This window comes from Eleutherodactylus coqui, chromosome 9 (assembly GCF_035609145.1).
Source record: "Eleutherodactylus coqui strain aEleCoq1 chromosome 9, aEleCoq1.hap1, whole genome shotgun sequence".
Lineage (NCBI taxonomy): Eukaryota > Metazoa > Chordata > Amphibia > Anura > Eleutherodactylidae > Eleutherodactylus > Eleutherodactylus coqui.
In genome coordinates this window covers 113817000-113837430 of record NC_089845.1, presented here as the reverse complement: position 1 = coordinate 113837430, position 20431 = coordinate 113817000, and the positions used below count along the sequence as shown (strand labels likewise).

Sequence of the window (20431 nt, the reverse complement as noted above, 5' to 3'; positions counted from 1 at the left end):
AGTGTACCTTTTATTTCATCATAATCTGTTTAATATAGAGAAATTAAATGTTAAATCCACTTATGGTTGATTCTTCTGCAGTTAATCTACGACTGAATGAATCTTGGCATGAACCCTAAACCTGTGTTGGATTTATCCAGAGAGTTCGGGCATGCAGAATCTTTTTACTGACAGATATTAGACCTGTTAATACAGTGTTTTCACAAAAATAAGACCTACCCCAAAAATAAGCCCTAGACTGATTTTCGGGGAGGCTTGAAATATAGGCCCAACCCTGGAATAAACCCTAGTTATACTACATTAAAATAAAAAGGAATTCTTACCTAGCAGGCTCGTCCAGGTCCCTCCCGCTGTCTTCGGAGCAGTCTTGCACTCCTTGTCTGCTCATACATCACTTCCTGGTTATGGGATTCATAAATCCCGCCTCCTGGAAGCGATGGCTGTGATTGGTTCTTTGACCGATGCTCAGCCAATCAACGCAGCACTCGATGAGCCAATCACAGCCATCTCAATAGTTCATGGAGCGCTGCATTGATTGGTTCTTTGACAGCTGCTGAACCAATTAACAGCCATCGAGTTCTGGAGGCGGGATTTATGAATTGGCTAAGCGTCATTCATCTCAGCGGAGTCTATGCATCTCTGGCGGCGATAGTGAGGCCTGCTTTGGAGTTGATTGGCTGAGCAGCAGTCGAAGAACCAATCAACTCCAAAGCAGGCCTCACTATCGCCGCCAGAGATGCATAGACTCCGCTGAGATGAATGACGCTTAGCCAATTCATAAATCCTGCCTCCAGAACTCGATGGCTGTTTTTAATTGGCTCAGCAGCTGTCAAAGAACCAATCAATGCAGCGCTCCATAAACCATTGAGATGGCTGTGATTGGCTCATCGAGTGCTGCATTGATTGGCTGAGCATCGGTCAAAGAACCAATCAATGCAGTGCTCGATGAACCAATCACAGATATTACAATGGTTCATCGAGCGTTGCATTGATTGGTTCTTCGACTGCTGCTCAACCAATCACAGTCATCGCTTCCTGGAGGCAGGGATTTATGAATCCCGTAACCAGGAAGTGATGTTGTATGAGCGGCCGAGGAGTGCAGCACTGCCCGGTGCTCCGGACACCAGCGGGAGGGACCTAGCTGAGCCTGTGGTAGGTAAGTATAAGACACCAGCCCCCCAAAATAAGACCTAGTGCCTCTTTTGGGGCCAAATTAATATGAGACAGGATCTTATTTTTGAGAAAACATAGTAGTACATAAGCCTATATGAGTATTATTGCAGACTACCTTTCACAGTCTACCCATTTTTTCATGACGACTTCTACCAGCATAATGTAACATGTCACAAACATATCATCATCATCTCAGGCTGGTGTATGAACATGACAGAAAGTTCCAGGTATGCCAACAGCTTGTATAGGACCGGATCCCAGCGCAATGGCATATGGTGGAACAGGAGCTTTGCAGTATTGGTTGCAGCAACTGTATGATGCCACTATATCAACAGGAAGCAGAATCTCTAAGCACCTGGTTGAAACCACATTGTGAATTCTAGGGGAAAAGAATTTTACCAAAATTTGTTCTGAGACTGGAGGGAAAGAGTACCATTACCAACCGTATGTCCTTTGTGCCCTTCTCCCTCAGATCTGCTGTTTCCTGGACCCTCTTTGTTCTTCCAAGATGGTGGCACCTCTCTTCTCACTACCAGGTGCACACTTCATCAAAAGTCTTAGGCACTTCACTCTTTCTGATTGGCCACTGCTGCTCACATGAGCAGCGCTGGTCAATCAGAGAACAGGTGTAGTACATTGGTAGTTTAAAACACTACCAATGTAGAGTGTGCATCAGGTAGTCTAAAAATTGCAGTGGCCATATTGGAAGATCAAAAATGGGATCTGTTGGACAACGGCACAAAGGAAAAGCAGGACTGGAGGGTCACTTTAAGCTCAAGCCATGATGTTGTACTTTCCAAAAATTGGTAAATAAACAGAATTTAAGGTTAAATAAATGAAAATAAGTTTAAGCAGAAAATCTGTTTAAGGCCTCCTTCCCACGAACGGATTTCCGCCACGTAATTTGCGGCTGAAATCTGCTGCGTTGCCCGCAGCTATTAGGTTCTATTGAACCTTATAGCTCAGTGCTCACAGTGCGGGATTCCACCGCGGAATTCCGCACCGTGAATTCACCTGTTCTCACCCGCGGCATGCTCTATTTGCCGCCGGTGTACGCGCGGACGGCTTCCATTGCAGTCAATGGAAGCCGTCCGTTCACGCTATTTTCCGCTGTAGCACAGCGGAAGATAGCGTGAAACCGCTTCCCCGCCCACCGCCACCGCGTCATGTGACGCAGTGGGCGTGTCACACGACGCGGCGGAGGTGGGCGGGGAAGCGTTATGCGGGAGCGAGGACGCCGGATCCGCAGGTCAGTATGAGGTCTCCTGGGGGGCGCCGTGACGGGCTCCGCCACGGAATTTCGCGGCGGAGCCCGTCACGGCCGTGTGCAGCCGGCCTAAAGGAGGTTGACCAGCTCTGAAAGATTTGATGACCTGATTGGCAGGGCTTCAATCTTCCCACGATCCTAGCTGATCAGTTCTTCGCTAGACTTCCGTTTTAGTGAGCGGAGCAAGAAGCACACAGCTCAGTATGCTTTGCAGTGGTTCGGTATGGTATTGAATGCACAGCTCCCAAAGTGAATGGAAGATGTATCTGCTACGCCATTATTGCCTACTACAAAGTGTACAAAGCTGCCTGCTTCCAACACTAAAGCAGCAGAATAGTTGATTGGCCATGGTCCTGGACAGCGGATCCCCGCCAATCAGCTATTGATGACCTATTAGGAGGATAGGTCCAGTGCCATCTTAATGCATGGGCCTGATGGGCACTTGTCCAGGGGCCCACAAGCATGGGGGCCCCATACTCATCTATGTATGGTAACATTTCAATGCACCTTGTATTATATATGATAATGTTGTGTGGCAGGATATGAACTTGGCTCCAATCTGTCTATGCCATGTGTGAAGACTTTAATGTTGTCACTTTCAAATTACCCATAATTCCTTTTGTAAATTACAAATAATTCCTATTGTAAATGATGCATAATTTCTATAGTAAAAAGAGATTTCCTACCAAATGGATGTGTGGATCATCCATAGTACATCGTCTTGTTACTTTCTAGTATAAAGTATCCTGGTGCTATGAACGAAGAGACATCTACAGTGCAAGAGGAAAATGTACCCTAGAGGCTTAGCCTTCTGGTTCTCCGGTCTAGGTCGCCGATTACTAACTCACTTGTCCAATTTATTCCTGCGAGTAGTCGTCTTAAGGGCCCCAGTACACTGCTTTGTCCCGGGAGCCCATAATGCTGTTAAGATGGCACTGGATAGGTCACCAATCTTTCAGTGCTGGGCAACCCCTTTAAAGCAATCCTCCGGTTTTTGGAACAAAAGTATGTACTAGGACTAGAGGGGGTTACATTACATCCAATTATTCTTCCCAGTCATCCCTCTGATCTACCAGTTCTTGGTCTTATGTTCAGCTGTCCAAGATGTCCGACACAACCTTCAGAGTACCTAATCCCTACAGTACATTGGTATTGTAAGACTACTATACCTGCTCTGATTGGCCAGAGCTGCTCACTTGATCAGCTAATCAGAGAACAGTACACAGTGTGTATTAAGTAGTTAGTAAATGACTGCGGCCATCTTGGACAGCCAAAATCAGGGCTTGAACCAGTGGATTGGGGTGCGGAAGGGGGGGTTCAGAGAAGATCGACTGCAGGTAAGATACCCTCTCCTTCCCCCTTCTCTTGGGATATAAATCTTGTCTGGAAAATGAACAGTCACTTTAATTAAACCATCTAGTAAAAAAAAGGAAAATGACGGACATCTCACCAATGAAGATCAGAAGAAACATACTGATGGCAAGGATGGATCCGGAGTTCAGACCAATGGCTCTCCCTGTCCTGGCCAAGATGGTCTCACAGTTCTTTCCCTTGTAGCGGTAATTGCATTGACAAATATACTTATATTGGGACTGCACTACACAAGTACCGCCATTTCGGCAGCTCCATCTTGTGCACGGTGATATGTGACATTGCTTCTGTCCTGTCACATTGTTCAGCAATTCAACCTGATCTGGTGGGCATCTGTACAACAAATCATCAACCATCAAATCAGATTACATAAAATGGTTTTAGGAGCGCATGTAAAGAACATATACAAGGTGGATTTGGGACCCATAATAAATTTAGTGTTAACCCCTCCATAGTTTAGACGAGCTCTGTTCTTTCTGCAGGAAAAGGACAGTTTTGGATGAAGAGAGCTCATTTAAATTCAAATGACAGCAGCTCCAGTTCTATCAGTACCACCAACATGCTTTTGGCGTCATTTTAAAGCCAAGATTCTTGGCACTGATAGAACCATTTGAAGTAGGGTTGGGAGTAATGAATTTACAGCTGTCAATTTTCAGTGTGTGTACAGAGCAGAGAGGGAAGTGGAGGGAGAAGAGCAGGCAGTAGAGAAGCTCTGCGATTCTCCTGTCTTTCCCCTTGTCTTAAAGGACGGATGTCATGGTCTTTTCTTCATGTTCTCACCACCCATCAATCAGAGAGCATATTTGTTCTCTCATGGTCACGTATACAGGTCTTTTCCCAGAAAATTAGTGGGAGTGCAAAGATGAACACTTGCTCATCTAATCACTCCTCTACACCATTTAACCCTGAAGCTGCTGCAGTCATTGATGGTTGCAGCATCTAAATGTTTTTAAAGAAACTTTTAAAAAGTTTTCTTCCTCTTGTACAAGGTTTTAATGCACACATTGAATTCCCACAAAATAAAGATACCTCCTGCTACTGTTATGTGGTCTTTGGAGAGTGGGCCATAGCTCAGGTTGGTACCATCCCTTCCCAACAATCATCATGCTCCTGCACAGATATCCCATATTTGCTGACATTGCAGTTTTAGAAAAAAGGGGCTGAGGGTAAGCATGCTATTATATGATCTTTTAGTGAAATATCCCAAAAGAAATACAAGGAAATTAAAGGAGTTGTTCAGTTGTAAATTATTTATGGCCCATCCTCAGGATAGGTCATCAATAGTAGATTGACGTCAGTCTACTGTTCAGGGCCCATGCCTACCAGCTGCTCAGCACTATACTGCCGCTGATTTCTGCAGAAAGCAGACAGCTCCGTATTTACTGTTGTGGTCGGGCTTGGTATTGCAGGCCAAGTTCCCATCGAAATGTAATACCAAGCCTCATCACTGCAGAAAGAATGGAGCCGTCTGCTTTACTGCAGAAATCAGCTCCGTGCACAGTGAGCAGCTGAATGGCGTGGGTCCTGGGCAATGGATCCACATCAATCTAATATTGATGGCCTAACCTGAGGATAGGCCATAAATAATTTAGCACTGGACAACCCTTTTTTACGGTCCACAGGAATACTACTTAAAATCACTTTTAAGAAATTTTACTAATATGTAACTTAAAGATCTTGGACGCTAAATCACTAACTCTGCTTTGCCAGTTGTATTGAAAGGCTTTTGCCATTATAGTTAGAACCCTCTGGAGACCACGTACCTGCATTCATACTTTCTCCATAAGTCTATGCAGTTGAAAGGAGATTGACAAGGTTGGTTCCGACAAATCTCCGAGTGACACCCATTGTTTATTCCCTCGGAACTGACAGCTGTACTCTGCTCATTCCCCTCTCCGCCTATTGCCAGCAAGTTCCCATTAATTCGCACATCGCGCAGACATCCTGTAGTCAAATGTGAGAATGAAACAGATTTGTTCCCCATCAACAATTATATAGACATCACTGTTGTTACTCTAGTCTCCATCCCTGAAACATTATATTACCGGTCGGTAGTAAAATTCTAGAATCAGAATTAGAAGAAGATGATAATTTGTATCTAGGATTAGACTCATAGCCTGCAGTCTACAGTTAGGTTAGCTCCCAATGTACTCAACCTACTATCCTCCAAAGGTGCCTATACACCTTCGATAGCTGTTGGCTGAAGAATTATGGTTTGTTTGACAGCTATTCCTCTTGACGTCTCTATATACATGCCCAGCTCAGTTGACTATGTGTGTATATCGTCACTGGAAAGAGTGGAGAAAGCTGCTGCTAGATACCTCTGTTGGATGCTCATCTCCAAGGAGAACAAAGGGATCACATTAAAATCTAACATGCCTGAGCCTTCTTTCCCTTGACTCATGGGGGACAGTAGGAGGCCCCCATACACATCTTGGGTATTAGTGTATCTTGACGCCACCTGAAGTAGAGGTGGTGTCAAGATACAGGGGGTTGGGCATTGTGGTCACGCCCCCTATATTGTGATTGGCTGCACGGCATTAACCCTTTCCAATCCAATTTGTATCCTGGTTTTCCCAGGGGGCTTACTCTTTTTGCCGTTATACAATGGCGCTATATGCTGGCTAAAGCCAGTACTGCATGAGGTAACACATTGGACAGCCTCCGTCAGCAGACAGGCTGGCAATATACAGTAATAGAACACCAACGGACGTCTTCAAACATTGGAGCTGTACAGCCTTAAATCATAATGTCTTCAGAGGTCAGACAGTGGATTGGAAAAGGTTAATGCTGTTCTCGTTCAGACAGGTCCTGCTTCTTGTGCCGCTGTGAGTGTAGGCGCTGAACTTCAGTGCTGCTGGGAGGGCGCCGGTGCCTACCCTTACAGCGGGGCCAGGAGCAGGAGGTTGTCATCAGCAGAGCGCCTAATGTTACAGCGGGGCCACGGGTACGAGGTCTCAACAGCGCACACATCAGTGCATCTACTGTTACACTGCGGCCATGAGCAGGAGGTCTCAGCAGCACGGATAGCAGCTGCAGCTGTAAGCAGGAGGGAGGGCCGGCAGGGAGACCGACAGCAGCCCACCCTCTACTAGGAAGCGGAGTGGACATCGGCGGCAGGAGCAGGCAGGCCACCGGCAGGAGCTGTAATGGAGGAGGAAGCTCCGGCTAGTACCAGCGGCGGTCCTACAAGCAATGCTAGCAGACAGCGGCTGTAAGCATTAGCAAGGGCCACCAGGGAGAGTGACAGCGGCCCCAAGACAGCGGAGGGCATCTACCTCAGGACACCTTGAGCACTGTTGGCACGCCCCCTACAGTGACAGTGGGGCCAGAAGCAGGACCTGTGAGGCCAAACAAAGGCAGAATGGCATGCAGCCAATCAGAAAAAGGGGGCGTGGCCGCAATGCCCAACCCCCTGTATCTCGACACCACCTCTACTTCAGGTGGCGTCAAGATACACTAATACCCACATCTTACTGAAAATACTGGGTTTGGCTACGTTTTCTTTAATGCATATGTGGGCCTCAAAGGAAACCTGTCATCACTTATAAGAATCACAGTTTATGGACTTATAGGACAGGGGTGGAGTAGTCTGGGGATGTACTTTTTATACTTACCTAGCTACCAGTTCCCTCGCTGTCAGCCCTGAAAACTTTCACTCTGTCTGTGCATCGGACTCATCTCTGCAGCCATTGCGCATGCACATACACTGCAGAGATGAGTCCGTTGCACATATCAAGCTCTGGTTCCAGGGTTTAACCCTTTCCAATCCACTGTCTGACGTCTAAAGACATTCTGATTGAAGGCTGTACAGCTCCGATGTTGGAATACGTCTGGCAGGATATTCTTACTGTATATTACTAGCCGCTCTGTTTTCAGGGGCCTCTTCAGCATGCCCCGTACTGCAGTACTGGCTCTAGACAGCAGATGGTGTTGTTGTATAATGGCAGAAAGAGAAAACCCCCTAGGAAATCCTAAATCCAAAATTGGATTGCAAAGAGTTAACAGCCAAGGAAGGGGGAAGCCAGGCAAGTATAAAAGGTGCATCCCTGGACTCTTAAGACCCTGTCCTAAAAGCCCATAAATTAGTTTATGGTGCTTGAAGATAACAACAGGTTCACTTCAACCCATGAGGATGCAGCATCAGAAAATAAGACCACTTACTGTACTAATGTAAGATGCTATACTTTATTGAGTTATCCTACACTATATAAAGTGCATACAACATTTCACATTATAATTTTTTATGTATATTTTTAAGTTCACCTGAAAAAGTAATTTACCCCCATATAAAGGCCTGCTATAACTAGGTCTAAGAATAGAACTCACTATATTGACATAAACTAACTGACTGGCCATGCTGGGAGAGAACTATATATATACACATACACATACATATATATATATACACATACACACACACAAACAAACATATACATACACATATATACACACCCACTTTGTGCATAATTTGGATCCTTTGTGATATGTTAGTATACTATATACTTAATATACTGTAAAGGATAACAAAACATGTCTGTGTACTGAACAATAAAGGGGTATTATGATTAATAATGGTGATTCTTAATATAAATAAGTTATACAATTTTACAGTAGGCTTTCTGTATCAGTTGATCGCATTTTCAATATCTCTGCTTGCGGTCATTTAAAAAGAACCTTCATTTTTTTCTCCTATGGTATAATAATCTGTACTGGTCATATGATGGATACACAGGCGCATAGCTGACTGCAGTACAACTATCAAAGCTGTGCCTTGTAACAAAAAGCATAGATCCATTACACAATGCTGCACACTCACCTTGAAAATCATTCTCCGTTTGCTGTGGTAAGCTGTTTCCTAACAAAACATTTGATGGATCCACATCAAACAGCTTGTTTTTCCCGACAGTTGATGTCCCTTCTCGGATACCGCCACCTCTTTCAATCCGTAAGGTGAACGTGTTGTCATAACGCTCCAGACTCACAAGTGTCCACTGCCCATGAGCTATCTGAATGTCAGGCAATCTGATGATGAAGTTTCGTTCTCCAAAGTTAATGCGAACGGCAAAATGTCCCTCAACCACCTGCAGGGCATAGGAAACTTGGTTTTTCTAAGAGTTGATCTTGACGGTCAGTTTGCTCTAACATATATGGGCACAACACATGTATTGGCATGTCCTACTTCTCACCGAAGAAATGGACAGGAATAAGACATGCCATGATTCTCTTATGCAAACTATCAGTCTGCGTGGAAAAAACATTTATGTACGTAGCCTCATAGGCTAGAAGTAGGGCTGTGTACTTTTCATTGAAGTACAGAGATAGCACACGAATCCAAAGCACGCTAGTGTGCACCAAGCTTTAAAGGAAAAATGGAAAGCTTATGTGGGCCCATTGAGTACTGAGAAAAGGGATACAATATTGGAAGAATTACTAGAAACAGGTATATATGAAATGGGGTACTCTCCAGGATCTCAAGAAATAATGGTATCCATGGAGGAGTTTCCTGCCCAGGCTCCCTGCTGATCATCTAAAGACAGCAAGAGTGGACATTTAGCGGATTTCTGCAGGAAGCAGACAGCTCCGTTCTTACTGTAGTGGCCAGGCATTAAAATTAATGGAAACTCGGCCTGCAATACCAAGCCCGCCCACTATAGTAAGAGCGGAGCTGTCTGTTTCCTGCAGAATTCATCCCAGTGCATACGTGCAGTGATGGACCCTGCTGATCTATTATTGATGACCTGTCCTGAGGATAGGCCATCAATAATTTTCAACTGGTCAAACCCTCTAAAATCTAGATTTATGACTCTTCAGAGTAGCTACTATTGGCTGATATAACAGCTTTACACAGTTGAAGGATTCTTTCTACAATTGGATTCAGATATTATTCAGAAATTTCTTTCCATCGTTGTTACAGAAGTTCCCACAAATGTGCTGCACTTGTATGCAGCTTTGCTTTCATCCTTCAACCCAGTTTATCCTAAACAAGCTCAATGGGGTTTATGTCTGGAGGCTGTGCAGGCCATTCCATTCTTTGAAGCCTATTGGCTTCTTCTTACCTTCTTAAATCATTTTGACATAACCTAGAAGTATGTTTTGGATCATTGTCTTGCTGTAGTATGGACCCCTGACCAACTAGGCGTATACCAGAGGATATTGAATGGCGTATCAAAATACTGTGGTAGCCCTTTTTGTCCAGTGTGCCAGTCACCCTGTGCAAGTTGCTAATTCTAGAACCAGCAAAAGAACACCAGACCATCATGCTTCCTCCTCCATGTTTGACAGTTGGTGTCACACACTCATGGACTATACTTTCACCTACTTGACAGCATACAAAAACCTTGTGTGATGTCACATTTTGATTAATTAGTCCATAAGACCTTCCACTCCTCAGTAGTCCACTGGAGGTGCTGCTTGGCCCAGACAATTTTTTTTTTTATTTTGCAATCTTAGCAGTGGCTTTCTTACTGATTCTCTACCTGTCAAACCAGCAGATAGAAACTGGTTTATTTCTTGCTGCATTAAGCTGTACTTGTAGATTGTGTACTGTGAGGCATTGATCACACAAACTTGGCACCTGATTTTGCAGTGGCCTTTGATCTGCCACTACGTTGGCACTCTATGTTTATTACATACAGGGTGTGCCACAGAAAAGAAGCCCAGAACCACACTTTTATGAAAAGTTCTCTAAAAGAAAATCTGTCTTTGTTGCCCATAGCAACTAATTACAGTACAGCTTTCATTTCTTATACTGCTGAAGTGAAATGAAAGCTGCGCCGTGATTGGTAGATATGGGCATATGGTTACATATGTTTCTAAATGATACATATCACAGACCTGAGTAGATGACTATCCAGTATTATACCTTATTACTCAGGGTACATGGCTACCTGGAAATAATAGTTGGTTTATAGAGGACCACGGCACTCACTTCCAACCGCAGGAAAGAAGATCTGTCTTTTGACACTAGATGGAGAATAGTAGAAGAGGACACTCGTGTACGAACCAGAAGTTGTATGTAGGTAGTGTGGACGCTAAGAGGATGATGTATCACAAAATGAGCCCAACTTCCTCTTTCAAAGTTCCATTCCTGCAGAGCTGACATATGTAGGAAAGACGTATAAATCATAAATATTGTGTATTATGACATATTATTGAATTAATGTCTATAATTTTCTTACCCGAGTCACAGTGTTCTCCGAAAAATCCTGGATGGCAATCACATCTAGCAGAGCTCCAATCACTTATGCAGAATCCATGACCTCCACAAGGGGGCGATCCAGTCTCCCTGCACTGATCATCTATTGTAGAGCAGCCTGCAGCACTGTCTACTGAGTCCAGAGGCTGCTGCAAGTCATAAACCTTAGAAAATAGGTAGAGAAAATCGAATTTTTCCTAAAATCTGTAGATAAGAGAATATTGTCCCAAATTTCATCTTGCCTCATAAAATGTACACAGAATCTCTTCAGTTAAGTCTTCCTTTGCTAAGGGTTAGTTTCACACAAAGGTATTATAACAGCATTTTTGTATCTGTATTTGGGATGCAAGTCCAGGCCTGACGATGGGTTTAATAATAATCTGAATTAACAGCATCATAGAGTTCTATAATGCCTTATGCTCTGGTCCTTAAACCTATGGCCCGGCCGGATTTGCTGGCATTAGGTGAGATGGTACCCTGTGCAGAATTCCTTTTGGAGCTCCCCCAGATTCTAAGAAAAAAACCGAAGATACATACTGCACTGATAGGCAGACTGCCTGTATTTTGCTTGTGCAGAAAGCAGCAAAATAACACAATACCCACACCAGAATGGCTCAGGGAATAAATACTGTACCAGGACTAAGCTCAATACATAAATACAGCGCTAAAATGAAGCTCATCCGTAGCAAGGTATTTATGTATTTATTATACCAAGCTATCCGTAGCATTCTCCTCCAGCACCAGAATTCAAACGCATCAATTCTCCTTCTATCTGTTTTCCTGAGCACCTAACTTTCGCAACTATACGCCGTTATGGGCAAGACGATTGCATCGACCAGTCTGGTTTTTGTTGCAATGCAAATATCTTTGCTTTTCCAGATCTTTTCCATTCCTTACATTGCATTCCTACCAAGTGTAATCTGTCTCAAGATCTCAGGTCCAGATTGCCCGTTGTAATTAATTTTGGATCCAAGGAAGATTAAATCTTGGACCGTCTCGACTTCTTCGTTATTCATTTTTATGTTCACTGTACTGTTGCCCACCGCGGTCATGACTTTGGTTTTCTTGCTGTTGAGGTACAGTCCCATGCGTTCGCTTTCCTTTTGCACTCGTTGGATAAGGTATTCCAGGTCCCTTTCACTTTCCGCAAGCAGGGTGGTGTCATCTGCATATCGGAGGTTGTTGACATTTCTGCCACCGATTTTGACTCGGATTTCTGATTCGTGTAGATTGCATCCCCCTGGTGATCGTTTCTGTGTACAGATTGAGAAGGACTGGTGATAGAATACAGCCTTGCCATACGCCTTTCTCAATTCCAAACCAATCCGTGTTTCCATAAGTCCTGACTGTTGCTACTTGGTTGTTGTAAAGCGATCTTATAAGCTGTTCAATATGTTCTGGGACGCCCATCTGCTTCAGACACTTCCAAAGCTTGTCATGTTAGACACAATCAAATGCCTTGCTGTGGTTGATGAAACACATGTACACGTCCTTTTAATACCCCCGGGTCTTCTCCATGATCCAGCGCAAGTTCACGATTTGGTCTCTGGTGCCATGTTCTTTGTGGAAGCCAGCTTGAATGTCCGGCAGTTCCCATTCAACAATTGTCACAATGCGTTTTTGCATGATCTTTAAAAGAATTTTGCTCACGTGAGGTATGAGGGCGATGGTGAATTGGAACATTCTTGAACATCACTTTTTTTTTGGAAGTGTGATGAAGACAGATCTTGTCCAGTCTTTGGGCCACAATTTGAAGCTCCAGATCTTTTGACATAGGTCAGTTAGGATCTTGACTGACACTGGTCTGGCTGTATGTGATTAATGCCTCAAAAACACCCCACCCTCCCAAAGAAAAAATGCAGAAATTGTGCTATTTTTCATTTCAATCCATTTAGAAATCTTTAAACATTTCCTATACATTACATGGTAAATTAAAGGGTGGCCCTGAAAACTTGTCCCGCAAAAAGACCAAACCGTTATGTAGGTATGCTGGCTGAATAAAAGTTATGGCTTTCTTTTAAATGCAGGGATGGAAAAATGTAAAGGAAAATAACAAAACAGGAAGGGGTTAATAATTAGCGTGTAATATACAAATATGCCAAGAACTGAAGGCTTCAATGCAAAAACAAGGTAGGGACGTCGATTTTGAAATGGACTACTTCTATTTACCTTGCTATCAACCTGCAAATTCCTGATACAGCCAGTGAAGCTTTTGAAACGTATGGAAGGCTGAATACCAGCTGGAAAGATCTTTACTCCACCAAGTTGTAGCGGCTGATAAACATTAAGAAACCTAGTAGGCCAAGAGACAAAAAAAAGCATTCAATGATATATACTAGTTCATAGAAGATGTAGAATATCATATAATGTACTATTATGATGCATGTCTGTTAGGCTATGTTCACATTTGTGCTTGGAGCCTTCATTTGGAGGTTCCACTGCAGATCTGGCATGAAATGATGGTCCAAAAAGTCCTACATGAAAAACTGTTTTATCCGATAAAATGCCAGATGATCAAACAGAAACCAAATGGACTCCATTATAGTCAGTGGGGTCAATTTGGTTCCATCACAAAACGGGTCCATTTTGCCAAAGGATTTCCCTTTCCTGTTCCCATAATGCAGAAGGAAAGCGTAATCCCTGAACGCAAGCGCAAACATAACCTTATTAATTTTATATACCCCATAGTATTATTCTTAGCCCTGTGCAGAATTCTTAGAACATGGATTAGAGTTGAGTACAAATTGCCAAGCAAAACAAAACATAGCATGCTAACTTGTTGAATAACCTTGGGCCACTTCCAAGTATATGTGGGCCCTTGTCACAGTAACATAGTTTGTAAGGCCGAATGAAGACAATGTCCATCTAGTCCAGCCTGTTTATCCTCCTGTGTTGTTGATCCAGAGGAAGGCAAAAAACCTCAAGAGGCAGGAGCCAATTGGCCCTTTTGGGGGAAAATTCCTTCCCGACTCCCTAATGGCAATCAGACTAATCCCTGGATCAACCCCTAATAGTTCCTACCTGCCTGTATACCCGGATTAACAATTAACCTAAGATTTATATCCTGTAATATCCTTCCGCTCTAGAAAGACATCAAGTCCCCTTTTAAACTCCTCTATGGATTTTTGCCATCACCACATCCTCAGGTAGAGAGTTCCACAGTCTCACTGCTCTTACAGTAAAGAACCCCCTTCTATGTTGGTGATGAAACCTTCTTTCCTCTAGACGTAGCGGATGCCCTCTTGTTACAGTCGCAGTCCTGGGTATAAACAGATCAGTGGAGAGATCCTTGTATCGTCCCCTCATGTATTTATACATAGTTATTTGGTCGCCCCTTAGCCGTCTTTTTTCCAGGGTAAATAATCCCAATTTTGATAACCTCTCTGGGTATTCCAGTCCCTTCATTCCATGTATTAGTTTAGTTGCTCTTTTTTTAACCCCCTCCAGCACTGTAACATCTTTCCTGAGCACCGGTGACCAGAACTGTGCGCAGTATTCCATGTGAGGCCTGACAAGTGCCTTATATAGTGGAAGAATAATGTTCTCGTTCCTCGCCCCTATACCTCTTTTAATGCACCCCAAGACTTTATTAGCTTTTGCAGCAGCTGACTGGCATTGGTTACTCCAGTTTAGTCTACAGTTCACTAGTACCCCCAGGTCTTTTTCAATATCACTTTTCCCTAGCTGTACCCCATTTAGTGTATATTGGTGACATCCGTTTCTCCTGCCCATGTGCATAACCTTACATTTATCAACATTGAACTTCATTTGCCATTTTTCTGCCCAAGCCCCCAGCTTATCTATGTCCGTTTGTAGCCGTACATTGTCCTCTGTTGCATTGGTTATATTGTATAATTTTGTATCATTTGCAAATATTGATATTTTACTGTGCAGCCCCTCTATCAGGTCATTGATAAATATATTGAACAGAATGGGGCCTAATACTGAAACCTGTGGCACCCTGCTAGCGATAGTGTCCTTGTCTATCTTGCCATCTAGTTACCCAAATCACTATTGACCCCCAAACCCGGTGGGTTCCGGTTACTTGGCCAAGTTTGTCTGGTGCTGAGACACCCACTCTGTGGAATGCCATTCAGAGTTCTCAGGGCACTACTATTGTATGACTACAGAACGTTAAAGGCCCATTTACGTGCAAAGACAATCTTTCAAATGATTGAAAGTTTTAGCTATTATTTTCCATAAAGTGTTAATGAACACTAATGTCCATTAACACTTTATCATCTTCATTTGCGTGTAAAAGGGCCTCCTACTGATAGGAAGAATAGTGATGTATGCAGCATTTACGACACACACTCTAGACAAAGCCTAAAGAGCAAATGGGAATAAAGCATCTGTCTTAAAACACTCTTTTTGGTTCTTTATAACCACCTTTTTTTTCCGGGCGTCTCTCCAGAAACTTCACACCATGAGCGATCTTCAGGTATTCCATAGAAGGAAGTAGCTCCATCTACCAATGCTTCTTTTGAACAATGATCGAGGATCAGCTTCACTTTCTAGCAAGTAATACAGAGCTGGTGATTAACTCATCATGTAAAAAAGGAAACCGTCAGCTATATTCTTAACTATAGTTTGAGGACTCATAGAACAGATGTTTATAATCCATTTTACTATTCATATATATGCAATTTCTTCATCTATAATAATTAAAAGTATAAACGATTAACTAAAAAAAAAATTCACATTGCTCTTAAATCTTCACATTCATAACTCCTTCAAAAGCTGAGCGGTCTCCGATGCCGACATCTCCTTCCGAAATCACTAACAAGGTGCCTTTTACAGAGGCAATTATTGTGTAAAAGTCATTACATTGAGCAAATGTTCCCAATTATTGTCCAGTGCAAACATGTGCAGCGGTTGTCCAATTAGCGAGAATTTGCTTGTTTGTCGTGGACTGCATCTTTTATGATCACCTAAACATTATGGCCTGTCGGCTTTATAACCCCTTGTATAACCAGGCATCGGTTAGTCATTAATAGAGAAAACAGGAAGAAAAGACAAGTGATCTCAAAAGCGAATGAAGTTACAAAACAAAGTATGATTATTGCTACATATAAATGCACTGCTTTTGATCATTAAAACTCGCTTTATTGTCGATTGGTGCTGATTTATACAAAGTTTCCTTCACAAGTGTGAGCCCGGCATTATTAGCACGTGGTAGAAACGTTTTAAATGTAATGGAATGAATGGAAGCTGTACTTGAGATTGCAGGCTGGGACGCCATTGATTTCAAGGACAGCTGCACCTGCAATTATGAGCGATGGCCACTACACCGGGTCGGAGCAGTGTTTACGGTTTCGATCCTGGTGGGTGCTGCCTGGATAACCCTTTCAATGCCCTGCATGCTATAAACAGCATGTAGTACATTACTCCCTCTTAGCTCTGTAAACGAGTACAATTGGGAAAACGCATGCATTCACACAGGGGCGAAGATTGCTCCATGAAGGGAGGTGGAGCTGGCTGGAACGCTCTCTGGCTTACCCGCCTCCCAGAGGCGTAACTTGAAGCTTCTAGGCCCCAATACAAAACCTGTAATAGGGCCCCCAACTATAATGCTTTATTCATAGTACTGGGCTCCCTATATGGAGAAGAGAGGCCTTTGGGCCCCCTAAGGCTCCTGGGCCCGGGTGCAACCGCATCCCCTGCATCCTCTATAGTTATGCCAGTGCTTTCATTTACAGTAAACAAGCTATCGTTCACAGATGAACGATGGATTGTTTAAACAGGCCAATCGTTGTTTGATCCTTACGCCTGCAGAAACTGAACAAATGAATTATCGCTCATTGTTCAGTTGCAGCAGGCATTTATACTGAACAATTATTGTTCAGATTCCCGCAATCCAATAAGAATTTGTACGATGACTGGGCCGTGTAAAAGGGCCCTAACACGGTACTACACTAGTTTTGCCCTATTTCTAGATTAGAAATTTACATTTTACATGCTGAAGTCTAAAAGCCTAATGGCAGTTACCTGTACAATCAGATGCTTGTGCTCATTATCTGGCATAATGAAAACAAAACTTTGGTACAGTGTTAGACAGTAGAGCAAAGTGTGATTGTTCCCAGCAAGAGAAACCACGTAATCTTGTAGATATGATACCTTTTAATGACTAACAAAAATACATGATGTTATAGCAGGCTTCCGAACTAATGGTCTGTGAACTATAAGATCCCGGGGACATTCACATGTTCCACGTCTGATGTTGTGTACCTGATCTGGTGCAGTAAATGTCCTGTTGGGGGCCTTTATGTTGGAGAAACAGGACAAAAACTGAAAGCGAGGATTAGATCTCATTGCCACTCAATTAAACAGAGAAAGACATAATTAGCTGTGGCCAAGCACTTTTCTAGTCAAGGACACGACTTTGAAGATATGGGAGTTATGATACTGAAGGGTGGTTTCAAGTCACAAAGCCATAGAAGAATTTGGGAATACAAATTTATAACAACTTTTGACACTCTCAATGGAGGATTAAATTATTCACGGAGGATTTATGGGTGAATGGGAGGTATGAGACATCTATAACACAGATAACACTGCAGGCCTCGTGACCCCACCACCACCACCACCACCCACCCAACAGTAATTCAGGGACCATAAAACTTTCACTCCCTTATCAGTGTCTAGTTAAAAAATGTTTGCAGTATTCCTTTAAGTGCAAACCAATCACATCCATGTCTGTGCCTTGTCCTACATATGTGTGTCATAAGTGTGTATAAATATGCATACCTCTTCGGATCTATTTCATTTAAGCCTGAAAAGGACCCTGCATTGGTTCGGAAGCTTGCATTAACATCATGTATTTTTGTTAGCCATTAAAAGGTATCATATCTACAAGATTTCTTGGTTTCTCTTGCTGGGAACAATCACATTATTATCTGGCACAAGTGGTTCTCTACTTTGGACAATCCCTACTTGTTAGAAGCACCCCTTGACAATAAGGTGATCCTTTTGGGACCCACAGTGATCAGCTGTAATCCATGGGAAACCCTGGCAGCAAGTGTTCAGTTTTTTTGCAGAACCCCCGCAGGAGAAATCAAGCATTACACAGTGTCCATTCAATAAGTTGTACGCAATGCAGGATAGGACATGTCTTCCAGCTTGAGATATGCTCTTTGTAACCACTCTTCCCTCTGGCCAAGAGATGAGTAATCTGAGCAAATGTCCTTGAATTTGGCAAAGGAACTCTCAAGTCCAAATCAACCAAATCTTAAAATCTTCATCATCAACTCCATATTAGTCCACTGTCAGTAGTATTTTGTGTACTTTGAGACATAAGATAAGCTTTGAGTATAGCAGTAGGATATATCAGGGCTTTTACCTTTCCATTGCTCAGGATCTTTAAGTTATGCCACCTCCGATCTGACACATTTCGCTTCTTTGTAAACTTCAGGAGAAGAGACCCAGAGCCATGATTGATAACCAGGGAAGGAGATCCATTCTGAAGCTCTGTATGAGATAAACAGATGCATATATAGAGGCAGTATATTTGGACTGTACATTGTTTATAACCCAGGACTGGATCATTTAGAACTGTATGAGAAATTGCACCATTTAACATCATCCTCATAATAACAACTCCTTGATGGCTCATTGACGCCTCTGGTTGAAATTCAACCTCAGACTTCAGAAAGGTAATGCAGCAATGCCATGATGGAGCACAGCGCAAAATAACCACAAGAAACCGATCTGGATCTTGTGGGACATAATGTGTTAGGCCAGATTCACCAGACAGGTACTAGACTGTCAATGAGTATTAGAACTGCCCGTAGTGCATCATGACGCTATTATGTTACCATCCAATGCAACCATTTCTGTCGAGAGAAATGCTGCTAGTGTTTAGTGCCTGAGCAGCTCTCACAACGTCTGCTATCCTCCTCTCCCAGTAGCCTCCTACTGCGAGAGTCCAACTTGTTAATAAAGTTGTGTTAAAGCATCATCTTTGTGATGGCCTCTGCTGATCTCTGCCATCCAGGATGGTGAATGAATAGGAGCAACCCCTGTGACTAAGTCCATTACGCCCAGCACCCCCTATCATCCAACAGCTACATGGACTGTCCCCGAGACCCCCAATTGAAGCGCTGCCTGTGGCGCCCAGAACACCCTAAGGTCCCCTTTGCATGTGCAGTAGCACAAATACGAATATCTGCACATGCACCAGTCATTGAGAAAGACAGGAATTAGGTCCTACCTATTAATTCCTTTTCTTGAAGTCATCCTGACAGCATACACACATGGAGGTTGTCTGCTGAACACCTGTTGGGACAGGAAGCGGAAATACAAAAAGGCAACTCCCACCACCGGCTCACCAGTGTGTATCAAATAACTACAGTGACCCGGCTTTGCTTAACCAATCATTTCTAATATAGAAATCATAGTACAATACGTTACTTCACGTAAAAATAACTCAAGGGGAGGGAAAAGCCCCTATGCTGTCAGGATGACTTCAAGAAAAGGAATTAACAGGTAGGACCTAATTCCTGTCTTCCCCTCGTCATCCTGACAGCATACACATGGAGGAAAGCCAACGACCAAGGGCTTTAGGGAGGGACCACTGTCTGTAGCACCTTCGCCCAAAGGCCATATCACGGTTGGCCCCCAAATCCAGGTGATCGTGTTTAACGAAAGTATGTGTGCTCGACCACGTGGCGGCTCTGCCGATCTGGTCGGTTGTCGCCTGGGCTCTCTCCGCCCAGGAACAGGCGACCGCCCTAGTGGAATGGGCTCTAACGTCGCCCGGGAGGGGGATCCCCTGAGATCTGTACGCCTCTTCTATGGCCCTCCTGACCCAACGCGCTAAGGAGTCCTTAGTAGCGGCCCCTCCTCTGCGTGGACCCTGAATTTGAATGAAGAGGTTGTTAGACTTCCTGAAGGAATGTGTGACCTCCAAATACTTCAGGACTGCTCGTCTAACATCTAGATTATGGAACCTCTGTTCCGGAGTATTACGGGGTTCCTGGCAGAAGGAGGGAAGTACTATACGCTGTTCTCTGTGAAAGTCTGTGAGAACGTTTGGTTGAAAGAAGGGGTCAGGCCTGAACTCGATTTTATCTGGGAAGGTGGTCATGTATGGGGTCCTAATCGAGAGGGATTGGATCTCCCCGATCCGTCTGGCGGATGTGATGGCCACTAAAAAGGCAACTTGTAGGAGAGGATCTTTACTGATAGATCTTCCAGTAGCTCAAAGGGGTGTGCGCAGAGGGCCTGCAAAACAAGGTTCAGGACCCATGGGGGCATGTTTTCTCTTATAAAGGGATGGAGTCTGACTGCCCCTTCCAGATATTTCTTAATTAGCCTATGGTCGCCTAAGGGAAAGTCGAAGAAGGCCCCAAGGGCGGCCACCTGGACCTTAAGGGTACCAGGTCTTAGCCCCATGTCCTAACCTCCAATATTTTGTTAATGTC

The 20431-nt window shown here is 43.6% G+C and overlaps 1 protein-coding gene across 1 annotated transcript in view; it reads right to left on the bottom strand.

The window, feature by feature from the left end:
• LOC136578689 (neural-cadherin-like) overlaps positions 1-20431 on the bottom strand; it is a 114128-nt gene that overhangs the window by 5584 nt on the left and 88113 nt on the right. The window contains exons 25-32 of the mRNA XM_066578876.1: positions 18349-18476; positions 15399-15523; positions 13179-13302; positions 10993-11173; positions 10743-10909; positions 8631-8895; positions 5575-5755; positions 3891-4144 (exon numbers count right to left, since the gene is read on the bottom strand). Of these exons, the coding sequence (XP_066434973.1) occupies positions 3891-4144; positions 5575-5755; positions 8631-8895; positions 10743-10909; positions 10993-11173; positions 13179-13302; positions 15399-15523; positions 18349-18476 (1425 nt within the window). The remainder of the gene's footprint in view (positions 1-3890; positions 4145-5574; positions 5756-8630; positions 8896-10742; positions 10910-10992; positions 11174-13178; positions 13303-15398; positions 15524-18348; positions 18477-20431) is intronic.